The sequence below is a fragment of the Calliphora vicina genome, chromosome 3 (assembly GCF_958450345.1).
Source record: "Calliphora vicina chromosome 3, idCalVici1.1, whole genome shotgun sequence".
NCBI classification, from domain to species: Eukaryota; Metazoa; Arthropoda; class Insecta; order Diptera; family Calliphoridae; genus Calliphora; species Calliphora vicina.
Genome location: NC_088782.1, coordinates 123870171 through 123890408, shown reverse-complemented (window position 1 = coordinate 123890408; position 20238 = coordinate 123870171). Strand labels below are relative to the sequence as shown.

At 29.8% G+C, this 20238-nt stretch overlaps 5 protein-coding genes across 5 annotated transcripts; 1 reads left to right on the top strand and 4 right to left on the bottom strand.

Moving 5' to 3' along the window:
* Positions 1-2045: 2045 nt before the first annotated feature.
* LOC135955736 (glycerol-3-phosphate phosphatase-like) lies at positions 2046-4460 on the bottom strand. The gene is made up of 4 exons (XM_065506094.1): positions 4395-4460; positions 4210-4327; positions 2300-2960; positions 2046-2239 (listed from the first exon to the last, which is right to left on the bottom strand). Exons 1-4 carry the CDS (start codon positions 4458-4460, stop codon positions 2068-2070), a joined length of 1017 nt encoding a protein of 338 aa, XP_065362166.1. The 3' UTR covers positions 2046-2067.
* Positions 4461-4543: 83 nt separating this feature from the next.
* Positions 4544-5536, bottom strand: LOC135955735 (glycerol-3-phosphate phosphatase-like). Its single transcript, XM_065506093.1, has 3 exons — positions 5530-5536; positions 4835-5480; positions 4544-4774 (listed from the first exon to the last, which is right to left on the bottom strand). Exons 1-3 carry the CDS (start codon positions 5534-5536, stop codon positions 4591-4593), a joined length of 837 nt encoding a protein of 278 aa, XP_065362165.1. The 3' UTR covers positions 4544-4590.
* A 1694-nt stretch (positions 5537-7230) lies between these two features.
* On the bottom strand, positions 7231-9330 carry LOC135953456 (glycerol-3-phosphate phosphatase). The gene is made up of 3 exons (XM_065503364.1): positions 9077-9330; positions 7706-8354; positions 7231-7635 (listed from the first exon to the last, which is right to left on the bottom strand). Exons 1-3 carry the CDS (start codon positions 9195-9197, stop codon positions 7458-7460), a joined length of 948 nt encoding a protein of 315 aa, XP_065359436.1. The 5' UTR covers positions 9198-9330; the 3' UTR covers positions 7231-7457.
* A 2342-nt stretch (positions 9331-11672) lies between these two features.
* On the bottom strand, positions 11673-16045 carry MED19 (mediator complex subunit 19). Its single transcript, XM_065506144.1, has 4 exons — positions 15115-16045; positions 14302-14409; positions 12918-13029; positions 11673-12848 (listed from the first exon to the last, which is right to left on the bottom strand). Exons 1-4 carry the CDS (start codon positions 15469-15471, stop codon positions 12472-12474), a joined length of 954 nt encoding a protein of 317 aa, XP_065362216.1. The 5' UTR covers positions 15472-16045; the 3' UTR covers positions 11673-12471.
* Positions 16046-16228: 183 nt separating this feature from the next.
* Positions 16229-19191, top strand: LOC135955782 (dihydrolipoyl dehydrogenase, mitochondrial). The gene is made up of 5 exons (XM_065506143.1): positions 16229-16419; positions 17251-17394; positions 17458-18630; positions 18695-18784; positions 18858-19191. The coding sequence occupies exons 1-5, from the start codon at positions 16378-16380 to the stop codon at positions 18921-18923; spliced, it is 1515 nt and encodes a 504-aa protein (XP_065362215.1). The 5' UTR covers positions 16229-16377; the 3' UTR covers positions 18924-19191.
* The last annotated feature ends 1047 nt before the right edge of the window (positions 19192-20238 follow it).

Here is a 20238-nt window from a genome sequence, read left to right as displayed (position 1 = left end):
ATATTGTTTTAAGTTAAATCTAAGTTGATTTAAGAAGAGTTGTACAAAAAGCTTGCATCTTTGAATAAAAAGCTTTCAAAGAAAAATCAAAAAAATTAATATAACAACTGTTTTAAGCTATACATACTTTCAGAATTAAGTTCTTAAAAAATGCTTTACAAAAAAACTTTAAATATTTAAAAGCTTTTGTAAAAAATAAAATATTATTTTTAATTAAAATTATTTTAAAAATAACACAAGCTCTACAGAATAACTGATTTAGGTTGAAAGCTTTTGAGAGATAAATTAACAAAAATGTTAAGTTAAACATTATTTTGCTTTAAAATAAAGAAAATTTAAATAAACCTCAATAATTTGTTTAATATGTATGTAAATTTGGGTAATAAAGGTCAAAAGCTTCAGTTAAGTTGAAATTAAGTTTAAAAGCTTTCAAATAAAGCTTTCATAAGCAAATAACTTGGTTATCAAAAATATGTTCTAAGCATGATTTTTAATTTAAAAAATACATAAAAAAATATATTTTTTTTAAATTCCCAAACATTTTTAAAAAAATCCCAAAATTTCTAAATTATTATTATAAGTTATTGTGATTTCATAACACGTTGCTGTTTTTTTGCTTCCCCAGCTAAAATTTTAAATTCCCAAAAACTTTTCAAAAATCCCCAAAATTTCTTAATTAAATTTTTCATATATATTTTTAGGTAACAACAAAATATATATTTGAAACATATTTAAGAATTATTTTTGTTTTCCTCAGCAAAAATTTTTTAATTCCCAAAAAATTTCCCCAGCAAAAATAAAAAATTCCCAAAAACTTTTCAAAATATCCCAACATTTTTTTAATATTTTCTAAATTATTATTATAAATTAGTGTGATTTCATACCATGTTGCTGTTGTCATGCTTCCCCAGCTAAAAATTTGAATTCCCAAAAACTTTTCAAAAATCCCCAAAATGTTTTTACTTCAATTTATTATATATTTTAATGTAAACAAAAAAAGATATACTGGAAACATATTTAATTATTGTTTTTGTGTTTCCCCAGCAAAAATTTTAAATTCCCAAAAACTTTTTCAAAATCACCAAAATTTCTTACTTCAATTTATCATATATTTTAATGTAATTTAATGAAAAACAACATAATATATATTTATAAAATATTTAATTACTGTTTTTGTGTTTTCCCAGCAAAAATTATGAATTCCCAAAAACTTTTTAAAAATCCCCAAAATGTTTTTACTTCAATTTATTATATATTTTAATGTAATTTAATGAAAAACAACATAATATATATTTATAAAATATTTAATTACTGTTTTTGTGTTTCCCCAGCAAAAATTATGAATTCCCAAAAACTTTTTAAAAAATCCCAAATTTTTTTTTATAAATTTTAGAATATTTTTTAAATTATTACTCGTTTTTTTAAAGTTTCAAACAAAAATTTTAAATTCCTGGTTGGTTTAGCAACTTTTTAAAGAAAAATCTAAATCTATATGTAAGTTAGTGTGATTTCCATCACGTGACTGTTTTTTGCTTCCCCAGCGAAAATTTTAAATTCCCAAAAACTTTTAAAAAATTCCCTCATTTATTTTACTTCAATTTATCATATATATTTTAATGCAAAACAACAAAAGATATAGTTATAACATATTTAATTATTGTTTTTGTATTTCCCCAGCAAAAATTATGAATTCCCAAAAACTTTTAAAAAAATCCCAAAATATTTTTTTATAAAATTTTTAATATTTTCTAAATTTTTATTATAAGTTAGTGTAATTTCACACCATGTTGCTGCTTTCTAGCTATCCCCGGCTAAAATTTTAAATTCGCAAAAAAATTTCAAAAATCCCCTCATTTATTTTACTTCAATTTATCATATATATTTCAATATGATTTAATGTAAAACAACAAAAGATTTATTTGAAACATATTTAATTATTGTTTTTGTAGTTCCCCAGCAACAATTTTTTAATTCCCAAAAACTTTTCAAAAATTCCCAAAATTTGTTCCAACAATTTTTTAATATATTTTTAAATAGTGCTCGTTTATTAAAAAAAAATCCGAAAATCTAACCTAAAAATGTTAACAAATCACCTAAAGAATCTAAATAATAATTTGGAATAAATTCCTCTTCATTATTTTTTACCAATTCCTGGACCTTACACCATTTATCATTTCCCGTGCCCACCAAAAGCGTTTGGAAGCCACAATTCTTGCCGAATAACACATCAATTTTAGCACTATAAATAAAAATGATTATATTAAATTAAAATTCTAAATCAAAATATATTCATACATACCTATCCCCTATCATTAAAGTCCTTGTTGGATCTACAGCTCCAGATTTAATCAAATTCTCACATATTAAAGGATTAGGTTTACCCATCATCATAGCCTCACAACCCAAACAAGTCTCTAGAGTCTTTACAATTGCCCCGGTTCCCGGCATAGCGAAACCCGGATATCTATGCACAGCATCGGCATTTGTAGCCAAAAACAGACAATCTGGATTAGTGCCCATAATATTGCTAGCCTTTAACATTTTAACAAAACTAAAATGTTCATCGAAACCTACAACCAAAGCTCCCACTTTTTCACTGTTGGTCTCTCTCTTAACATCCTTCAGCATATCAACCCAAACGCCTTGCACCAAATCCTCACCCATACCCATATTTTTTATATTTAAATTGTTCAATTCTTGGGCTAAAGCTGGACTACCAATAACATAGACTCTTTCGCCGGCGGGTAAATTTTGCTGCAGATATTCGGCTATGGAAAATGTGGGTGCTATGATGTGGTTCTCATCTATATGAAAATTCATTTTGGCGGCTTTAAGCCATAGATAATGACGGGTTTTAGTGCCATTGTTGGTAACGAAATAGATATTTTTGTCCAAAGATTTCAGGCGGTTTATGGTGTCGGGTACTTGGGGTATGACGTTATCGTCGTGCCATAATACAGCTGGAAATAAAAGGGAAATTTAAGGATTTTTCTATAAAATAAATCTTAAACCAAAAATTTTACTCAAAAATTCTATGCCACAATCTCTGGCACAAAATTTGTTTAAAGAATTTATGACCCAGAGTCTCTGGTTCAAAGGTTTCTTAAATAAATTGTATCCCAGGGTCTCTTTCTTAAAGATTTCATAAATAAATTGTATCCCAGAATTAAATTTCTTAAAGAAATTGTGTCTCAGAGTCTCTGCCACAAAAATTTCTTAAAGAAATTGTATGCCAGAGTTTCTGGCACAAAAATTTATTGAAGAAATTTTGTCCCAAAGCCTCTGGCATAACGATTTCTTAAAGAAATTGTGTCCCACAGTCTCTGTCACAAAAATGTCTTAAAGAAATTGTGTCCCAAAGTCTCTTTCTTATGGAAATTGTGTCCCACAGTCCTTGTCACAAAAATTGCTTAAAGAAATTATGTCCCAGAGTCTCTGTCACAAAAATTTCTTAAAGAAATTGTGTCCCAGAGTTTCTGGCACAAAAATTTATTAAAGAAATTTTGTCCCAAAGCCTCTGGCATAACGATTTCTTAAAGAAATTGTGCCCCAGAGTCTCTGCCACAAAAATTTCTTAAAGAAATTGTGTCCCAAAGTCTCTTTCTTATGGAAATTGTGTCCCACAGTCTCTGTCACAAAAATGTCTTAAAGAAATTGTGTCCCAGAGTCTCTGTCACAAAAATTTCTTAAAGAAATTTTGTCCCAAAGCCTCTGGCTTAACGATTTCTTAAAGAAATTGTGCCCAGGTCTCTGGCACAAAAATGTCTTAAAGAAATTGTGTCCCAAAGTCTCTTTCTTATGAAAATTGTGTTCGACAGTCTCTGTCACAAAAATTTCTTAAAGAAATTGTGTCCCAAAGTCTCTTTCTTATGGAAATTGTGTCCCAGAGTCTCTGTCACAAAAATTTCTTAAAGAAATTTTGTCCCAAAGCCTCTGGCATAACGATTTCTTAAAGAAATTGTGACCCAGAGTCTCTGGCACAAAAATTTCTTAAAGAAATTCTATGCCAGAGTCTCTGGCCCAACAATTTATTAAAGAAATTGTATGCCAGAATCTCTGGCTCTTAAAGAAATTGTATGCCAGAGTCTCTAGCACAAAAATGTCTTAAAGAAATTTTGACCCCGAGTCTCTAGCACAAAAATTTCTTACTTAAAGAAATTGGGACACAATTTCTATAAGATCGGCCTTCTCTTAACCTTTTAAATTTACCATCACAATCCGTTAAAATAGTATCAAACGAATCCAGCCATTCTTTAAAGGCCTTTTTCTCCAGATTTTTTATATTTATGGGGTTAATCATACTGTTTACCAAATAATCTTTTAAAATCTAAAAAAAATTACTTTCATTTATTAATAAATTAAAGAATTGTTAATATAAATTAAATTGTACAAACCTTTTTAATGTTAGCAAAGCTTTTACGTCTAACTTTCCTGACCTTAACTCTCAAACTATTGTACATTTGATTTGTTATTGAATAATATATAAATTTATTTTAATAATGATCATATTCTTATCAAAAGAGTTTATAAATTTGTTGGTCTCTCTTTTAAAGCTTTAAACAAAAATTTGTTTTTAAAGTACTATGAAATTCACTCATTTAAAATTTCAATTAAATCTCCCAATTTTGGTAGATAAAAATCCGGTATTTGTTTTCGTAATTCACAATTATCAGCTGCTTGCCATTGTTTAATATCTGCCAGAGTATCAACGCCAGTGGAGACAAACAGTGTGTAGAAGCCACAATTGTAACCAAATAGCATGTCGGTGGAACCTCTTGTGTTTTTTTTAAAGGAAAATTAATTTAGTTTTTTCATTTATCTGGGATTTGCTTACCGATCTCCTATCATTAATGTTGTTAAGGGTTTTATGCAACCATTTTTTATGAAAGGTTTGATAAATTCAGCATTTGGTTTTCCTATTACAGTGGCTAAGCGTTTGCTACAGGTTTCTATGGCCTTTACAAAACATCCCGTTCCAGGCAGCATAATTGTGGGTGTAGGTCCCTGATCATCAGTATTAGTGGCTATAAATAAACACTGGGGATCATTAAGATAGCAAAAGGCTTTGGTTAGTTTGGGAAAACTGAAAAACTCATCAAAGCCCACTATAACTGCTCCCACATCCTGTTCAAGTTTTAGATTATCTCTTAAATCTTTGGTGGAACCTATCATGGGTTCCCTTTCTATTGCTAGGTGTTTTAGTTTTAAGTTCTGCAACTCTTGGGCCAGTCCTTGAGTGCCTATAACATAGGCCTGCTTATTAAACTTTAACTTTTCCAAATATTTGGCCGTACTGTATGTGGTAGTAATTATTTGTTGCTCTGCTACTTCCAAGCCCATAGAACAAGCTTTTTCTTTTAAATTCTCACGGGTTCTTGTAGAATTATTGGTTACTATATAGCAATTTTTGTGTTGATCCTGTAACCAATTAAAGGTTTCCACGCTACCTTTAATGGGCTCATCATTAAGCCATAAAACTCCTGGAAATTTATTAAATTATTATAAATATTAATGAATTTTAATTAATACTAGCCATCTGCATCGCTTATTATGCTTTCCCAGCTTTGGAATAAATCCTGGACTTCATTCTTTGCCAGACATCTCAAGTCTGTAAAACTATGCTTGAATTTTTGGTAGCTGGCAGAGCAACATTGACGTTTTGGTAGAATTTGGTAAAATTTCCAACAATTTATAGTTTTCTTTATAGAAAATATTGAATTTTTAAACATTTTTCTTTTTAATTCTGCTTTAATAAAGAAAATAACAGCAGAAATTGGTAACAGTTTTGAAATTTCAGTAATAAAATAAAGCAGTTGTCCTCAAACTATAGCGATAAAGAGAAATACAAATTTACTCTCTTTTAAATGAAAGAAAACACAGAGTTGCCGGAGTCAGGAGGGCCAGATTTGAGGATTTATCGGCATTTTGCCGATTTTTTAACTCAAAAGTAGCAATGTGACGATTTTTGCTTCAAAAATAACGATTTTTGGCTTAAATTTTTTATTTTCAGTTTTCTACACTAGCAAAATACATTTATTGGAGCAATAGCATAGACTAAAATAGACCCGAATCAGCTGTTTTTAGCAACATGGCGGAGGCATACAAAAAAAAATTACGAAAAATTAACAAAAGAAAATGTATAATAAACCACGGTAGATTTAAAAGAGGGACAAACATATAAATTTATCTTTCTATATCTCGTCACACACACTCATCGATTTTTTACTACATTTTATTTTTTCTCTCGCTCTAAGATCTGCCTTAATGCCGGAATTGGAAAAATTGTTAAAAAAAAAATGTAAACAAAACCATACGGTTCGAAATTACTTGTTTGACAGCTGTCAATGGTCTCTTATCTGTAATAATCTGTGAGCAATAGTTTAAGACATTTTATTGAAAAGAGTTAAGGACAATTTAATGAAATTTTTCCACCAAATTTTTTTTTTTTTATCTGAAACTAGTTTTTTTACAAAAAAGTTTTTTTAGCTAAATTTTTCTCCACCAGAAAAAAATTTTAAATTTAATTAATTAATCTGCCCTTAACTTCAATACCGCTGCCTTGGCAACACTAAAATAAACACATGTTTTTTATTTCTACTCTCTTTCAATTTCAGTCATATTTTTCTGTATCCAACACTCTCTTTAATAAGAGAGTTGTGCAGAAAAAGCTTTTGTCAACAATTCTTGACAAAAAAAAACAATACCCTACATTCTGCACACTTGAGTTTTTAGCTCATTTGTAATTAAAACATAAAAATCTTTACAATTTCTATGGTTTACTTTGTTTTCCTGTTATTTTGTAATTCTAGCACAAACATTTTTTTAACAAATAAAGTTTTTTTTTAACTTTTTTTATCCAAAAATTGTTTTCAATCTTTATCATAAAGTATACTTTGTTGAAAGCTATATAAGATTCGTAACAGTTGAATATAGCTCTCTTACTTGCGATAAAAAAAATACAAATTTCCTATAAAATGATTTTGAAAATTAAAAAAAAGCACTTAAAATTCTTTATCAGCCCTTAACTTTAATACACCCAACATTGCCTTGACAACACTAAAATAAACACGTTTTTATTTCTACTCTCTTTCAATTGCACACATATTTTTCTGTATCCAACCCTCTCTTTATTAAAAGAGTTGAGCAGAAAAAGCTTTCACCAACAGCTGACTCACAATTCTTGACAAAGAACTAATACCCCTACATTCTGCACACAATAACTTTAACTCATTTGTAATTATAATGTAAAAATCTTTACAATTTCTATGATTTATTTTGTTTTCTTGTAATTTCGTAATTCTAACAACACAAATTGTACATTAACAAAAAGCATCATTATTGGCTAGATTATATAGAGGGGGGTATGTATGAAATAGAAATTCTTGTTAAAAATAAAAAAAAAACAGATGTCAAAATGACAAGTCTTAGAGTTAAGAGAGTTGAGTTAATAGAGAAATTCACATATGAGGCAGTAAGTCACCAAGTTTGGGTAAATACACATCTGGTATAAGTTTAAGCAATTCCGGATCATTGGATTTTTTCCAGGCATCCACATCATTCAACTGATGAATGCCCGTACCCACCAATAAAGTTTGGAAGCCACAATTAAAGCCCAACAAGATATCAGTATTACATCTATAATTAAAATAAATTAAATAAATATTTTAATAATATCATTAAGCCTAGATTGAAATAAATTTCTCACCTGTCACCTATCATTAGAGTTCTTGCGGGATTTATGGTGCCGTCTTTGATAAGATGTTCACATATCTCTTTATTGGGTTTACCTATAACCAATGCCTTTCTCTCCGCACACGTCTCTATGGCCCTTACAAAACTACCAGTGCCTGGTATCACCATATTAGGCATGGGAAAACGTTCATCTGTATTGGTGGCTATAAACATACACTCAGGATTACTTAGATAAGAAGCGGCTTGTGTCATTTTTGGAAAACTGAAATGCTCATCAAAGCCCACCATTACAGCGCCCACATTTTCATCCAACTTCAGGTGCTTGGAAATATAATCCGCCAATGTGCCTTTCATTGGATCTGCGCCCACAGTATTGTGTTCTATACCCACAGAATCCAGCTCTTTGGTTATGCCCTCCGAACCAATGACATATACTTTTTTATTGAAATTTAAACTTTTTAAATAGGCTGCTCCAGAGTGTGCCGTTGAGATAATTTCCTCTTCGGTGATATTAAAACCCATATCTACGGCCTTCACTAACAGTTCATTGCGTGTCTTTGTGGAATTGTTAGTGCAAAAGAATATTTTCTTGCCCATTTCTTTAAAGCGATTCATTACCTCAACGGAGCCATCAATGACACTGCCATATACCCAAAGGACGCCTGGAAATTAAAAGGAAAATATAGATTAATTAAGTTTTCTTGATAAAAAGTGTATAAGTTTTTAAATAAAAATAGAATAAATGATGTGGATATTTAATATTTTCAAATATGAATGAATTTCTTTAGAAAATTTTAGCGGTTGTCAGTCACACTAATGCAGAATTTGTTTCGGAAATTTTCGTATAATAACGTGCGACTTCTGACAAGCAGCTTTAAAAGCTCTTTCTAGTATATCCGTTGGATTCTTCATGAGACTTCTAGAAAATGGCGCTGTGTATATAAATAGTAACAGTAGAGTTGTAAGTCACAGTTAACATTAACGGTATTACCAGTGTATTCGTCTAAATTTCATAAATATACCCCCATTAATTCGTATTTTTCTATGATTTTTGCCATTTAGTCCTATCAGTTCCTTTTTTTTGGAAGTTTGACAAACCTTTCTATCTCTCTCACTCGACCGACCATAGCTCATCTCCATGAACGCTGTCATTAAGGTCATTAACAAAGAATGAGAAGCAGACACAACAAAAAAAGAAAAAAGCAACAAAAAAAAACACAACCCAATTATTGACATTGCAAACATCCTAAAACCATTTTCACTTCAACATAAATTCCTAAATTTAATAAATGAAATTATGCAATTTAATATATTGCAGCACATTATTTATAGACAATAATTAATATTGAACAGACACAATAAATAAAAATTTATTATTAATTACCATCACAGTCTGTAAGAACGGCATCAAAGGAATCCAACCATTGGGTCACCTTGTCGGCTTTTTGTTCTAATAAATTTGTAGATGTCTGCTTAAACATGTTGTGGCAAACTTTTTTCAGCATTAATTACTGCTAAACTTTTTTAATATATATTATAAAACAATTATAATATAGTATGTAAGTAATAACGCGTAAGTGTTAAATATTTATTGAATGAATTTGTGTAAATTTTATTTTACACAATTCTGTGGTTCTTTTTAGCAGTCACAACAACAACAACACACAACTTAATGAAAGCACTTGAAAAAAACAACTGAAATGAAAAATGTCAAAAAATAAAGGTATTCGAAAGAGAGCGTAAATTTTGCTAGAAAATTGTGTAAGAGAAAGAGTGGGAGAATTTTTGTAAGAGTGTGTAAAATGGTAAATAATGAAAAAAAAGCTCAAATTTTTGTTTTACAGCAGTGATTCTCAAACTGTTGTTGTTGTTTGCAATGAAATATGTATAATATTTAAGGTATTTCCAGATAATAATACTGAGTATTAACATTTTTCAAATTTAAAATAAGAAATTTATTCGTTTTGTTTAGAAATCATTTGGAACATTACATTTCTTGTTTACATGTTAGCGTTCAAGATATTTTATTGTTAAATATTCATATTTTTCTTAAAATTTATTGTTTTCTTAATTAAATTTCACAATTTAATTAAAAATTTAAGAAAAATTAAACGAATGTTTATTCTAAGCCATTTGTGGACCAATTTTCTGGATTTTAAATATTGAAAAATTACTGAGATATAAGTCATTTTTCAACTCGATTTTTTGACCTATTTTTCAACAAAAATTGTTTTCATTATTTTACTTAAAGTATGTTTTTGTAAAGGGTATTTGAGATCACTCTTACTTGTTGATTCATATTTTTTTTAAATTATAACCTATAGTTAGTTCTAACTTTAAGTTATATTTTTATTGTTAATTGGGGTTAATGGGACATGTATTTAACAAAATATCTATAAATTTCGACGTTTTTTCGATTTTTTAAATAAAAAAAAAATTTAATAGTCGACTATTGGTAATTTATGAAAAGTCGACTTTTTTTTATTTTATAGACTTTTCTTCGACTATTTTTGACTTTTTAAAATGTTTGGTTTCTATATTTATTATATTTTTCGTTAATCGATTTCGACTTTTTTCCGACCAACGAGTCGATTTCGGCTTTTTATAGCAAAAAGTAGATGGTGCGAAGAATTGATTCAATTTCAATTATTTAATGAAATTAGCGCTTTCTGTCATATTTGATAATATAAAATAGTTGTCATCACTGCAAAAATGTAAACATTGAATAAAAAAAGCTGTTATTTATTATAAACGAACAGTTACTCCCAAACTATTCAATGTTTACCAAGCTAAATAAACAAATTTCCTAGAATTATTAAAAACACCATATAAATAAGTAATAGAAAATAAATTTTAAATAATTATATTATTAAATTAACAGTTTAAACAAGGAAAATTAAACTAAAATACAAAATTTGTTTAAACCAAAAGAATTAAAAGGAAAATTTGCTAAAAACTAAGAGACATATGGTCATCTCTCACAATTACAGTGGTTTTCCAACTGTATTTACAAGAAATAATACAAAAATTTGCTAAAATGAATAATAAACGAAACTGAAATTTAAATAAAATGTTAGAATAATTAAACGATAATAAATGAATTTTATATTTAATAAAATATTTAATTAAATTGTTGGTATTTTACAATTAATATTAAAGTGTAACAAAACTTATAAAGCTACAAAGGAGTAACTGGCTAAAATTAAACAGTGGTTTCCAAACTGTAATTGTTTACCAGAAATAATTTAAGAATTTGCTAGTATAAGTGCACACAAAAATTAATTTTGCATAAAAGTGTTTAATTAAATAGTTAATATAAAAAAGGAACTGTAATACAGATAAAATACATGAATATGGAGTAAGTATATATTGTTCTAGCTTATTAAAACATTTCGAATATAGTTTTATAAGTCTATTATTAAGTGGCGATCCTCAGTCCCCGGTAGAAAACCATCAAAAGTAAATTTTGAGTTTTTAAAGAATTTTATAACTTTGTATAGTATTTTTATCTTCAGAAATGTGTTAAAAGGTATTTTAGGGTAATATTTTTTAAAACGAAAGTTTAGATCAAAGGCTTAATATAGTAAACAGAGAAGGGAGGACAAACTCCGATTTGTCAAACAAAAATATATACAACAAATCAAATGTCTGATACAACAACAATTCAAATTACATAGCATGTATTTTGTTGTTGCAAGAGTTAGGTTTTTAAAAAAACATGATCGTTACCCTATGATCGTAAACATCAAAAATTCAAATTCGTTACTGTTGTTATAGTTTAACAGAATTTTCATGGGTAAAAAAAATTACGGTTGACAATCTTTGGTCGAAGCTCTTTTCGTTAGGGAGCCTAGATCGAATTGTCGTGGTTAACTGAAATATCGTTTATTTAAGTGAAACTTAATAGTTTTTTTACCTTAAAGTAGTTTTTCTTTCCTCCCCCCAAATTATTTAAACATTTAATTTAATGCAGGCAGAGATTTGTTTTTATAAATTTATTTTTATTTTACTTAGTTTTTTATACTTTTGTTAAATTTCTTATATTACGTTTCTTTCTATTATAATATTTTTCTGTTTTTTTTTTGTTGGTTTGTTTTGCATACAACTCTTAAATAACTAAATAATATATTTTTTCTTTCATTATATTAAATTTTTTTCATAAAAAAGTGTGTGTGTTGTTTAAATTACTAAATTTTTGAAATTATATATTAAAAAAGGTTCATTAATTTAAAATAAAGCAAGAAAGAAAGTTAAATAATGGGGGGAATATTAAAAATAGAGGTAGTTTTTATGAAAAAAAGGAAAAAAATACACGAAAATTAAATGAAAAGGAAAAATAAAAAAACCTAAATTGGAAGCTCGTTTTAGTTTAAAAAGCTTAGTATAAAAAAATAATAATAAAATGAAAACTTACAGTAAAAAAAGGCATGGAACAAAAATATCCCTTATTTTTTACATTAAAAAAAAGCTAAAATTTTCTTTAAAATAAAAAAATTTATTGAAATTGAATCTAGGTTTGTAACTAAAATCACTTCTGTTTTTTCTTTAAAGAAAACTTTAGTTTTTTTTTTTCTATTTTGAATTAATAACTAATTATATTGTTTGTGGTCTCTCAAGGACTAAGAAATTAATGTTATAATAGAGTTATTTAGGAAAACATGGGGCATGAGAAACACAATTTCAAACTAAAAGTAGATTTTTTTTTTGTAGAAAAAAAAAACTAATAAAAAAACATGACTTAACTTTTCAGTAAATGTGTTTGTATGTGTTAAATTTTAACTAAAATAAAGAAGCTTGTTGTGGCATCATCATGCCACCAGGGCCTGACATCGTTGTTACCCCCGGTCCAGACCCCAGTGGATTATTGGCACCCCCCACAGACAGTCCCTGCATACTGCCCACATTACCACCCAACATGCCGCCGCCTGTCGTTACACCACCCATACCCTGTTGCACCGGCATGCCGCCGGGCCCCAACATACTGCTGGGCCCCGAGGGACCCAACATGGGTGAGACACCACCCGATGAGGGAGGCTCTGGACTGTGAGATTTCTTTTTGCGTTTCTTTTCCTTTTTACGCTTTTTTCGCTCTTTCTCGTCTTCATGACGCTTTTGTTTTTTGTGTTTCTTTTCGTAGGTCTCCAAGCCGGAAGAATCTGTAAAAAAAAGTTTTAACAAAAATTAAGAAAAAATGGTGTGTTATATAAAGTTTAAATGGAACTCACCCATTAAATTTGTTTCTAGTGGCTGTTGTCCATCTTTGTGTTTATGTTTTTTATGTTTATTTTTATGTTTGCGTGCGGGTGTTGTATTTAAGGCTCTATATTGCTCCGGTAACTGGAAATTCATACAAAAAGAAATAGGTTTAATACAAACATTTGATAAAACAATCAGTCCAATTATGAATAAAAATTTCCCGGGAGTTTTTTTCACCTTTTCCCATTTTTCCTATTCAAATTCAATGGGAAAAAAACTCCAGGGGAATTTTTTATTCATAATTGGACTGAATATGAAAATATTTGCGGCCCTAGAAAAATTTCATTCATTAATTTCCAAAGAGGTTTTTTATTTAAGAGTCTAGTTTAAGCTTTAATTGAGTTTTATTAAAGAGTCTGGTTTAAACTTTAATTCAAATCTGGTTTAAACTTAAATAGTGCTTTATTAAAGGGTCTAGTTTAAACTTAATTGAAGTCTGCTCTAAACTTAAATCGTGGTTTATTAAAGGGTCTGGATTAAACTTTAATTAAAGTCTGTTTAAAACTCAAATCGTGGTTTATTAAAGGGTCTGGATTAAACTTTAATTAAAGTCTGTTTTAATCATAAGTTGTGGTTTATTAAAGGTACTAGTTTAAACTTTAATTGAAATCTGTTTTAAACTTATATCGTGGTTTATTAAAGGGTCTAGTTTAAACTTTAATTGAGGTCTGGTTTAAACATAAATCGTGGTTTATTAAAGGGGCTAGATTAAACTTTAATTGAAGTCTGTTTTAAACCTAAATCGTGATTTATTAAAGGGTCTAGATTAAACTTTAATTGAAGTCTGTTTTAAACCTAAATCGTGATTTATTAAAGGGTCTAGATTAAACTTTAATTGAAGTCTGTTTTAAACCTAAATCGTGATTTATTAAAGGGTCTAGATTAAACTTTAATTGAGGTCTTTTTAAAGGGTCTAGTTTAAACATTAATTGAAGACTGTTTTAAACTTAAATCGTAGTTTATTAAAGGGTCTAGTTTAAACATTAATTGAAGACTGTTTTAAACTTAAACTCGTGGTTTATTAAAGGCTCTAGTTCAAACTTTAATTGAAATCTAGTTTAAACTTAAATCGTGGTTAATTAAAGGATCTAGATTAAACTTTAATTGAAGTCTTATTAAAGGGTCTTGTTTAAATCTTAACTAAAGTCTAGTTTAAACTTAAATCGTGGTGTTTTAATGGTCAAACGTTAATTGAAATCTTGTTAAGGGTCTAGTTTAAACCTTAAAACAACTTTCCTATCTACACAAATCAAGAATATATAATTAAATACACTTTATAGGGTCGCAAATTAATATGATTCAACAAACAATATAAGTAAAAGATTATAGCTATAGTTACAAAAACAAACTCACCGGTCCGGGATGTAATCTGAAACCAGCTAATTGTACTGAAGATAAAGGCAACAATTCTTTGCCAACTATGGGTGGTTTATCAATAACACTACGTAATGTACTATTTTCCTGGAAAAAGAAAAAAAGGACAGAATTAATAAAAAGAAAAATAAGAAAAATCATCACTTACATCACTTTAACATAAATTTTGGAATTAAATTTCAAATTTTATATACACAAGGAAGGGTGCTATATTCGGCTGTGCCGAATCTTAAACACCCTTCACCAAAGCATACTTTAACATAAATATTGAATACAATGAACAAATTTTTTGTTGGAAAAAAAATTTGGGTGAATTTTGGATGTAATTAAGTTTTGTTGAAAACAATTTTCTTTTTATTTTTTTTTTTAAAACATGGTGAAAAAAATTCGGATTTGAAAATATTTTTTCCGCTTTTCACCCATTGTTGGACCATTATAATTGTGGTTGAAAAGGTCTATCATTATTTATTCATATTATCTATGTAAGTCGAGGTAGTCATGGATTTTTGCTTATATCTCAACCATTTGTAAGGCGATTTAAACTGACAGACGGACATGGCCATATCGACTCCACTATCTATAAAAATCCCCAATATTTGATGGGTTGTCAAATGAAAAATGTGGATTTTACAACAACTATTTATGTGCTTAGACATCTTTACAAATTTTATATATAAATAAATATTGAATACGTCATAAAAAATTTTGACAAAAAACCTGTAGTATAAAAAAACATTTATTATTTTGTATAAAAAAATTCCAAAAAAAAAAAAATAAAAAATAAATCTTTACCAAATTATTCATTCCATCGTAGATTCCTGGTAGATTGGGCAGAAATGAGGCTAGTGATTCTTTGACTTTTTTATCCTTAAACTTGGTCAGCGTATGATGCAGCCCGTACTCAGTCATGAGATCTTTATCACCTGTCAGTTCACCCTTCCCAGGTGGTTCTTTCATTGAGTAGAATGGTCCCGTCTGTATAATGGTGGGCGTTTTGCCCAATGATATTGTGGCCTTCAGTGTGCCCGATGAGTCTTGTCTGGAGACCACGGGTGAACGGCCACCATGCGGTGATGATTTTGGTGAATAATTTGATTCCATTTTGCGAAATTGTTCGCCCATCATCATATTGCCATAATTGTTCATCATGATCTCCCTGTAATGCTTGCTGCGCCCCCTGCCTAGAGGGGAGGGGTCAGTCAGTTGTTGTTATAAAGAAAACAACTCAATAATTTTAACTGTTAAAGGTAGTTTTCCCTTTATATTTTTTCTTATTGTTTTTCTGCTTTAATCAACAATTGTTAAGCGATTTATTAAAATTGTAAACATTAACAGGCACCAGCAACACCAGTCCCAGCTCAAGTGTGCATGTGTGTGGTGCTGCTTATATGGTTTTCTCCTCTAACCACTGCCTTAGCTTTTGTAGTAGCCTTCACTTGTGTCGTATTTTTTTTTTATATATTTTATGTTCTCTGTATTTTAAGTTTTTTTTTACGTATCTGCTAGACAAAAAACTTTTTTGCTGTGGCTTTTTTTAATACCATAACATTTCTTTATAAATATTTTTGATTTCATTTAAATTAACATAGTAACTGTTATTTTTGCGTTAGTTTTGCCATAATATTTACTTATTTTGTTTAAATATTTTGTTTAAATCTTCTACCGAAATAAAATTGCCGTGAAATCTGTGCTCTTTTTCACTTTTTGGCATTATCTGAAATTCAGCAATATTTTTCTTTTGTTTATATATTGGCAGCACTGTATAAATCTGTCAAATTTGTTGACAGTGTTGTAATTTTCGTACTAAAAATGCAGTATTTTACTACTATTTATACAACTAATATATCTATGGCTCTCTTTTTGGCAATTCTGTGTTAGTGTGTGTGTCACTTGTGACAGATTTCTTTTTTTTGTGGCCATTGCATTTCGTCACAACGGGTTTTTCTATACGAAAATCAAGAATTTCTCGATTCGACCGGGCGGTGTGTGTAGCATAAATATCTTATTAATAAATAAATTTAAATTAAGTTTTAAACAAATTTCCAAAACCATAAAATGCAGTGCACGCTACGCCAAGCTTTAAGCTATGCCGTCAAGGTGAGATTTTAAGTGAAAGGTGGACAAAAATCAAGACAAGTGACTTGCGTTAACAAGAAAAAAATTTTTTCTTTGGTTATGCAATGAGTGATTATGAAGTTTTACAAAAAGCCCTTTTTAAATTGGGGGGATTCAGTGTAAATGTTTAAAGAATAAATGTAAAAGAATATAGTTATTGTTAAAAAGTTATAAAATTGTTAAAATTTTAAGTAAATTAACTAAAAAAATAAGTTTGAATTTCTGGTAATAGCAAAATTTTATTTTTTTTGCCAATTTATCTAGATAAATAGAGAAGAGCAAGCAAAAAAAATGTAGTAAAGGTGACCAGATTATTTCATAAACGTGTTGGTTGCATTGCTTTTGTTTAATTAAATTGTGAATTAATTTGTTTTAATTGTTATCAGTTTTTAATGCGTATTTTAGACATATTGTTATCACGCGTTTTTTGGTTTTATAGTTGTGATAACAATGGTGTAATCAATTGTTCATATTAGCGGGGGGTCAATATTAAAGAGATTAGAAAAGGACAGTTTTGAAATCTTGAAATACTGATATCAGAATAAAATTTTTATATGTTCTTGTTAACAAATAATCTATAAAATGACGCTATAGTGGGGAGGGTATTCTGCATTTGTGCTGAATAAAATGACGCAGCTTGTTCAAATTTTGACAGGAGTCAACTGACAGGAGCAGTGTTGCCTGTGGACTTTATAACCCCCTTGTTCAATTAAAAAAACTTCGAATCGAAATTCTGGAATTTTACTTTAAAAGCTAGTTTTAAATCGAGTTTTTATTAAAAACCAAACTAATATTTCTTTGCTCTCATTTCAGACCCCTTTGCGCTCTAATGGCGCTATTTTGGGAGCCTTGAATGGTCGTTTTTATTCCAGCACACACGAAGCCGATTTGGTTGTTATCGGCTCTGGACCTGGTGGTTATGTGGCTGCCATTAAGGCTGCCCAAATGGGCATGAAGGTATGTATTTTTGATATTTTTTTCTTCATAAAATACTTTGTTATAATAAATTACCCTCTTTAGACCGTCAGCGTTGAAAAGAACCCCACCTTGGGTGGCACCTGCTTAAACGTTGGCTGCATACCTTCCAAAGCTCTACTCAACAACTCCCACTACTATCATATGGCCCATTCCGGTGATTTGGAATCTCGTGGCATCAATGTGGGCAATGTTACCTTGGATTTAGAGAAACTCATGAATCAAAAAAGCACTGCCGTCAAAGCTTTAACTGGAGGCATTGCCCAATTATTCAAGAAAAACAAGGTAACACAATTGACCGGTTTGGGCTCCATTGTAGGACCCAACGAAGTTAAAGTGGTAAAGGATGATGGCTCCGAGGAGACCATTAATGCCAAAAACATTATGATTGCCACCGGCTCTGAAGTAACACCCTTCCCCGGCATTACCATCGATGAGGAAGTGATTGTTTCGTCTACTGGTGCTTTGGCCTTGAAACAGGTGCCCGAAAAAATGATTGTTATTGGTGCTGGTGTTATTGGCTTGGAATTGGGTTCGGTGTGGTCTCGTTTGGGTGCCCAGGTGACAGCTGTTGAATTCATGAACACCATTGGTGGTGTGGGTATTGATGGTGAAGTGTCAAAGACTTTCCAAAAGATCCTCACCAAACAGGGTTTCGAATTCAAGTTGGGCACTAAAGTTATGGCCGCCGAACGCAGTGGCAATACCGTAACCGTTCAGGTTGAAAATGCCAAGTCCGGTGAGAAGGAAGAACTAAGCTGTGATGTTTTGTTGGTGTCTGTGGGTCGTCGTCCCTTCACCGATGGTTTGGGTTTGGACAGTGTTGGCATTGTTAAGGATGATAGAGGTCGTATTCCCGTCAATGATCACTTCCAGACGGTGGTGCCCAATATCTATGCCATTGGCGATTGTATTCATGGACCCATGTTGGCTCACAAGGCTGAAGATGAGGGCATCATTTGCGTTGAAGGCATGAATGGTGGTCATGTACACATCGACTACAACTGTGTACCCTCGGTGGTCTATACTCATCCCGAAGTTGCGTGGGTAGGCAAGTCTGAGGAGAACTTGAAGGAAGAAGGTGTAGAATACAAAGTCGGCAAATTCCCCTTCTTGGCTAATTCACGTGCCAAGACCAACAATGAAACCGATGGTTTCGTTAAAGTATTGGCTGATAAGGCTACAGATCGTGTGCTGGGCACACACATCATTGGTCCCGTAAGTTGAAATGTGTAGCAATATAAAGAATTTCAATTTATGTTGGTATTTTCTGAAATTTTAGTCTGCCGGTGAACTTATCAATGAGGCAGTTTTGGCTATGGAATATGGTGCTTCTGCCGAAGATGTTGCTCGTGTCTGCCATGCCCATCCTGTAAGTTGAATTTATTTGTTTATTAATATTTTATACAAAAAAACTAATTTTCTTTTTTTTTTTTCTATTTCAGACCTGTGCTGAAGCTTTGCGTGAAGCCAACGTTGCTGCCGCCTTTGGCAAACCCATTAACTTTTAATTTCTCTACTTCCCTGCCTGCTTATCATTTATTTTAATTCTTTACCCTTTAAAAAAAAAATGCCTTAAGTTATTAAACAAAACAAAAAATACGAAACTTAATCCTTAATCTTTTAATCTATTTGTGTGTAATTTATTTCAAAATCTTTACTTTTTATTTTCAAACAAACATATGAAACTCATTGCAAAAAAGAGATACGATTTCAAATATTAATTAATAATAAAAAAAATAACTTAAAAAGCGCATAGCGTGAGACAAGACAAAACAATTTATTATATTTGTTTATAATCATTAAAGGGATGTGAAATTTTGTGGTAAAATCTCTTATAAAGTATAAAAAAATAAATATAAATTAAAAATTAATATTTTGTTTGGTATATTTTGTTTGGTTTAAATAAATTCCAGAATTTTCGAATGGCCTTCGACTTCAGAAACTTAAAACAGATGCTCATTAAGACATTTGTTAGCCTAATACTACGAATAAGTGCTGAAAATTTTTCTAAATCTTCTACCAGCCAACAAAAGTTTTACATAAAATCCCCGTTTAATTAATTTTTAATACATCTGATTAGATTTTTTTAAAACTTGCTCCGAATTGCTAAAAACAAAAAAATTATCAATCTAACCTCAAAATTTTTCATATTTTTTTATCTAAACAACAATATTTTAAGAAAATATGATTTCAAATATAGTTTCCTGCACATCTATGCAGTTTTGTTTATGAAACACACAACATTCCAGTAATAGGAACTAAAAAGAAAAAAAACTAACGTCAAAACAATTATTTTTTGTATTAATTGTTAATAATTTTTAGAAAAAACGGTGAATGGTTTGGTTATGAAGTGTTATTTTGGTTTCAATTATTCAGCTCAATTGTGAATAAAAAATCAACGGGAATTTTGTTCCCTTTTCCCATTTTTCCTATTCAAATTCAATGTTGAAATTGGGAAAAGGGAAAAAACTCACGCGGTTTTTTTATTCATAATTGGGCTGATTAATTTTGAACTCATTTCATCAGGTTTGTTTTAAATATTATCCGATTTGCAGAAAAACAAAAAGAAAAAAAATCAAATCTAACCTCAAAAGCATTTAAATTCACTACTTTCCTAAAAGCTTACGGTAATTTTTACTCCCTTCTTAAGCAGTGGTGAATTTCTAGCTCTCCCAACACTCTGGCATCTCTTCATCATTTTCCTCCTCTTTTGAACACAAGTTTTTTGTTTCGATTTTTTTTCTCAGTTATTGGTTTTTACAACAATTTTAATTATAAAATGTATTAAAAGCATTAATATTCATTTCTGCACTAAATATTAAT

Bases quoted from the DNA above. Each gene is read 5' to 3' on its own strand.
- LOC135955736 (XM_065506094.1), bottom strand. From the start codon at position 4,460: ATGTACAATAGTTTGAGAGTTAAGGTCAGGAAAGTTAGACGTAAAAGC. The intron at 4,328-4,394 runs GTTTGTACAATT...AATTTTTTTTAG, and splicing joins GCTTTGCTAACATTAAAAAG to ATTTTAAAAGATTATTTGGT. The intron at 2,240-2,299 runs GTATGTATGAAT...TTTTATTTATAG, and splicing joins ACTTTAATGATAGGGGATAG to TGCTAAAATTGATGTGTTAT.
- LOC135955735 (XM_065506093.1), bottom strand. The intron at 4,775-4,834 runs GTAAGCAAATCC...AAAAAACACAAG, and splicing joins ACATTAATGATAGGAGATCG to AGGTTCCACCGACATGCTAT.
- LOC135953456 (XM_065503364.1), bottom strand. From the start codon at position 9,197: ATGCTGAAAAAAGTTTGCCACAACATGTTTAAGCAGACATCTACAAAT. The intron at 8,355-9,076 runs GTAATTAATAAT...TTTAATTTCCAG, and splicing joins CGTTCTTACAGACTGTGATG to GCGTCCTTTGGGTATATGGC. The intron at 7,636-7,705 runs GTGAGAAATTTA...TTTTAATTATAG, and splicing joins ACTCTAATGATAGGTGACAG to ATGTAATACTGATATCTTGT.
- MED19 (XM_065506144.1), bottom strand. From the start codon at position 15,471: ATGATGAACAATTATGGCAATATGATGATGGGCGAACAATTTCGCAAA. The intron at 14,410-15,114 runs GTAAAGATTTAT...TTCTTTTTCCAG, and splicing joins ACGATGGAATGAATAATTTG to GAAAATAGTACATTACGTAG. The intron at 12,849-12,917 runs GTGAGTTCCATT...TTTTTTTTACAG, and splicing joins ACTAGAAACAAATTTAATGG to ATTCTTCCGGCTTGGAGACC.
- LOC135955782 (XM_065506143.1), top strand. From the start codon at position 16,378: ATGCAGTGCACGCTACGCCAAGCTTTAAGCTATGCCGTCAAG. The intron at 16,420-17,250 runs GTGAGATTTTAA...CTCTCATTTCAG, and splicing joins CTTTAAGCTATGCCGTCAAG to ACCCCTTTGCGCTCTAATGG. The intron at 17,395-17,457 runs GTATGTATTTTT...TACCCTCTTTAG, and splicing joins CTGCCCAAATGGGCATGAAG to ACCGTCAGCGTTGAAAAGAA.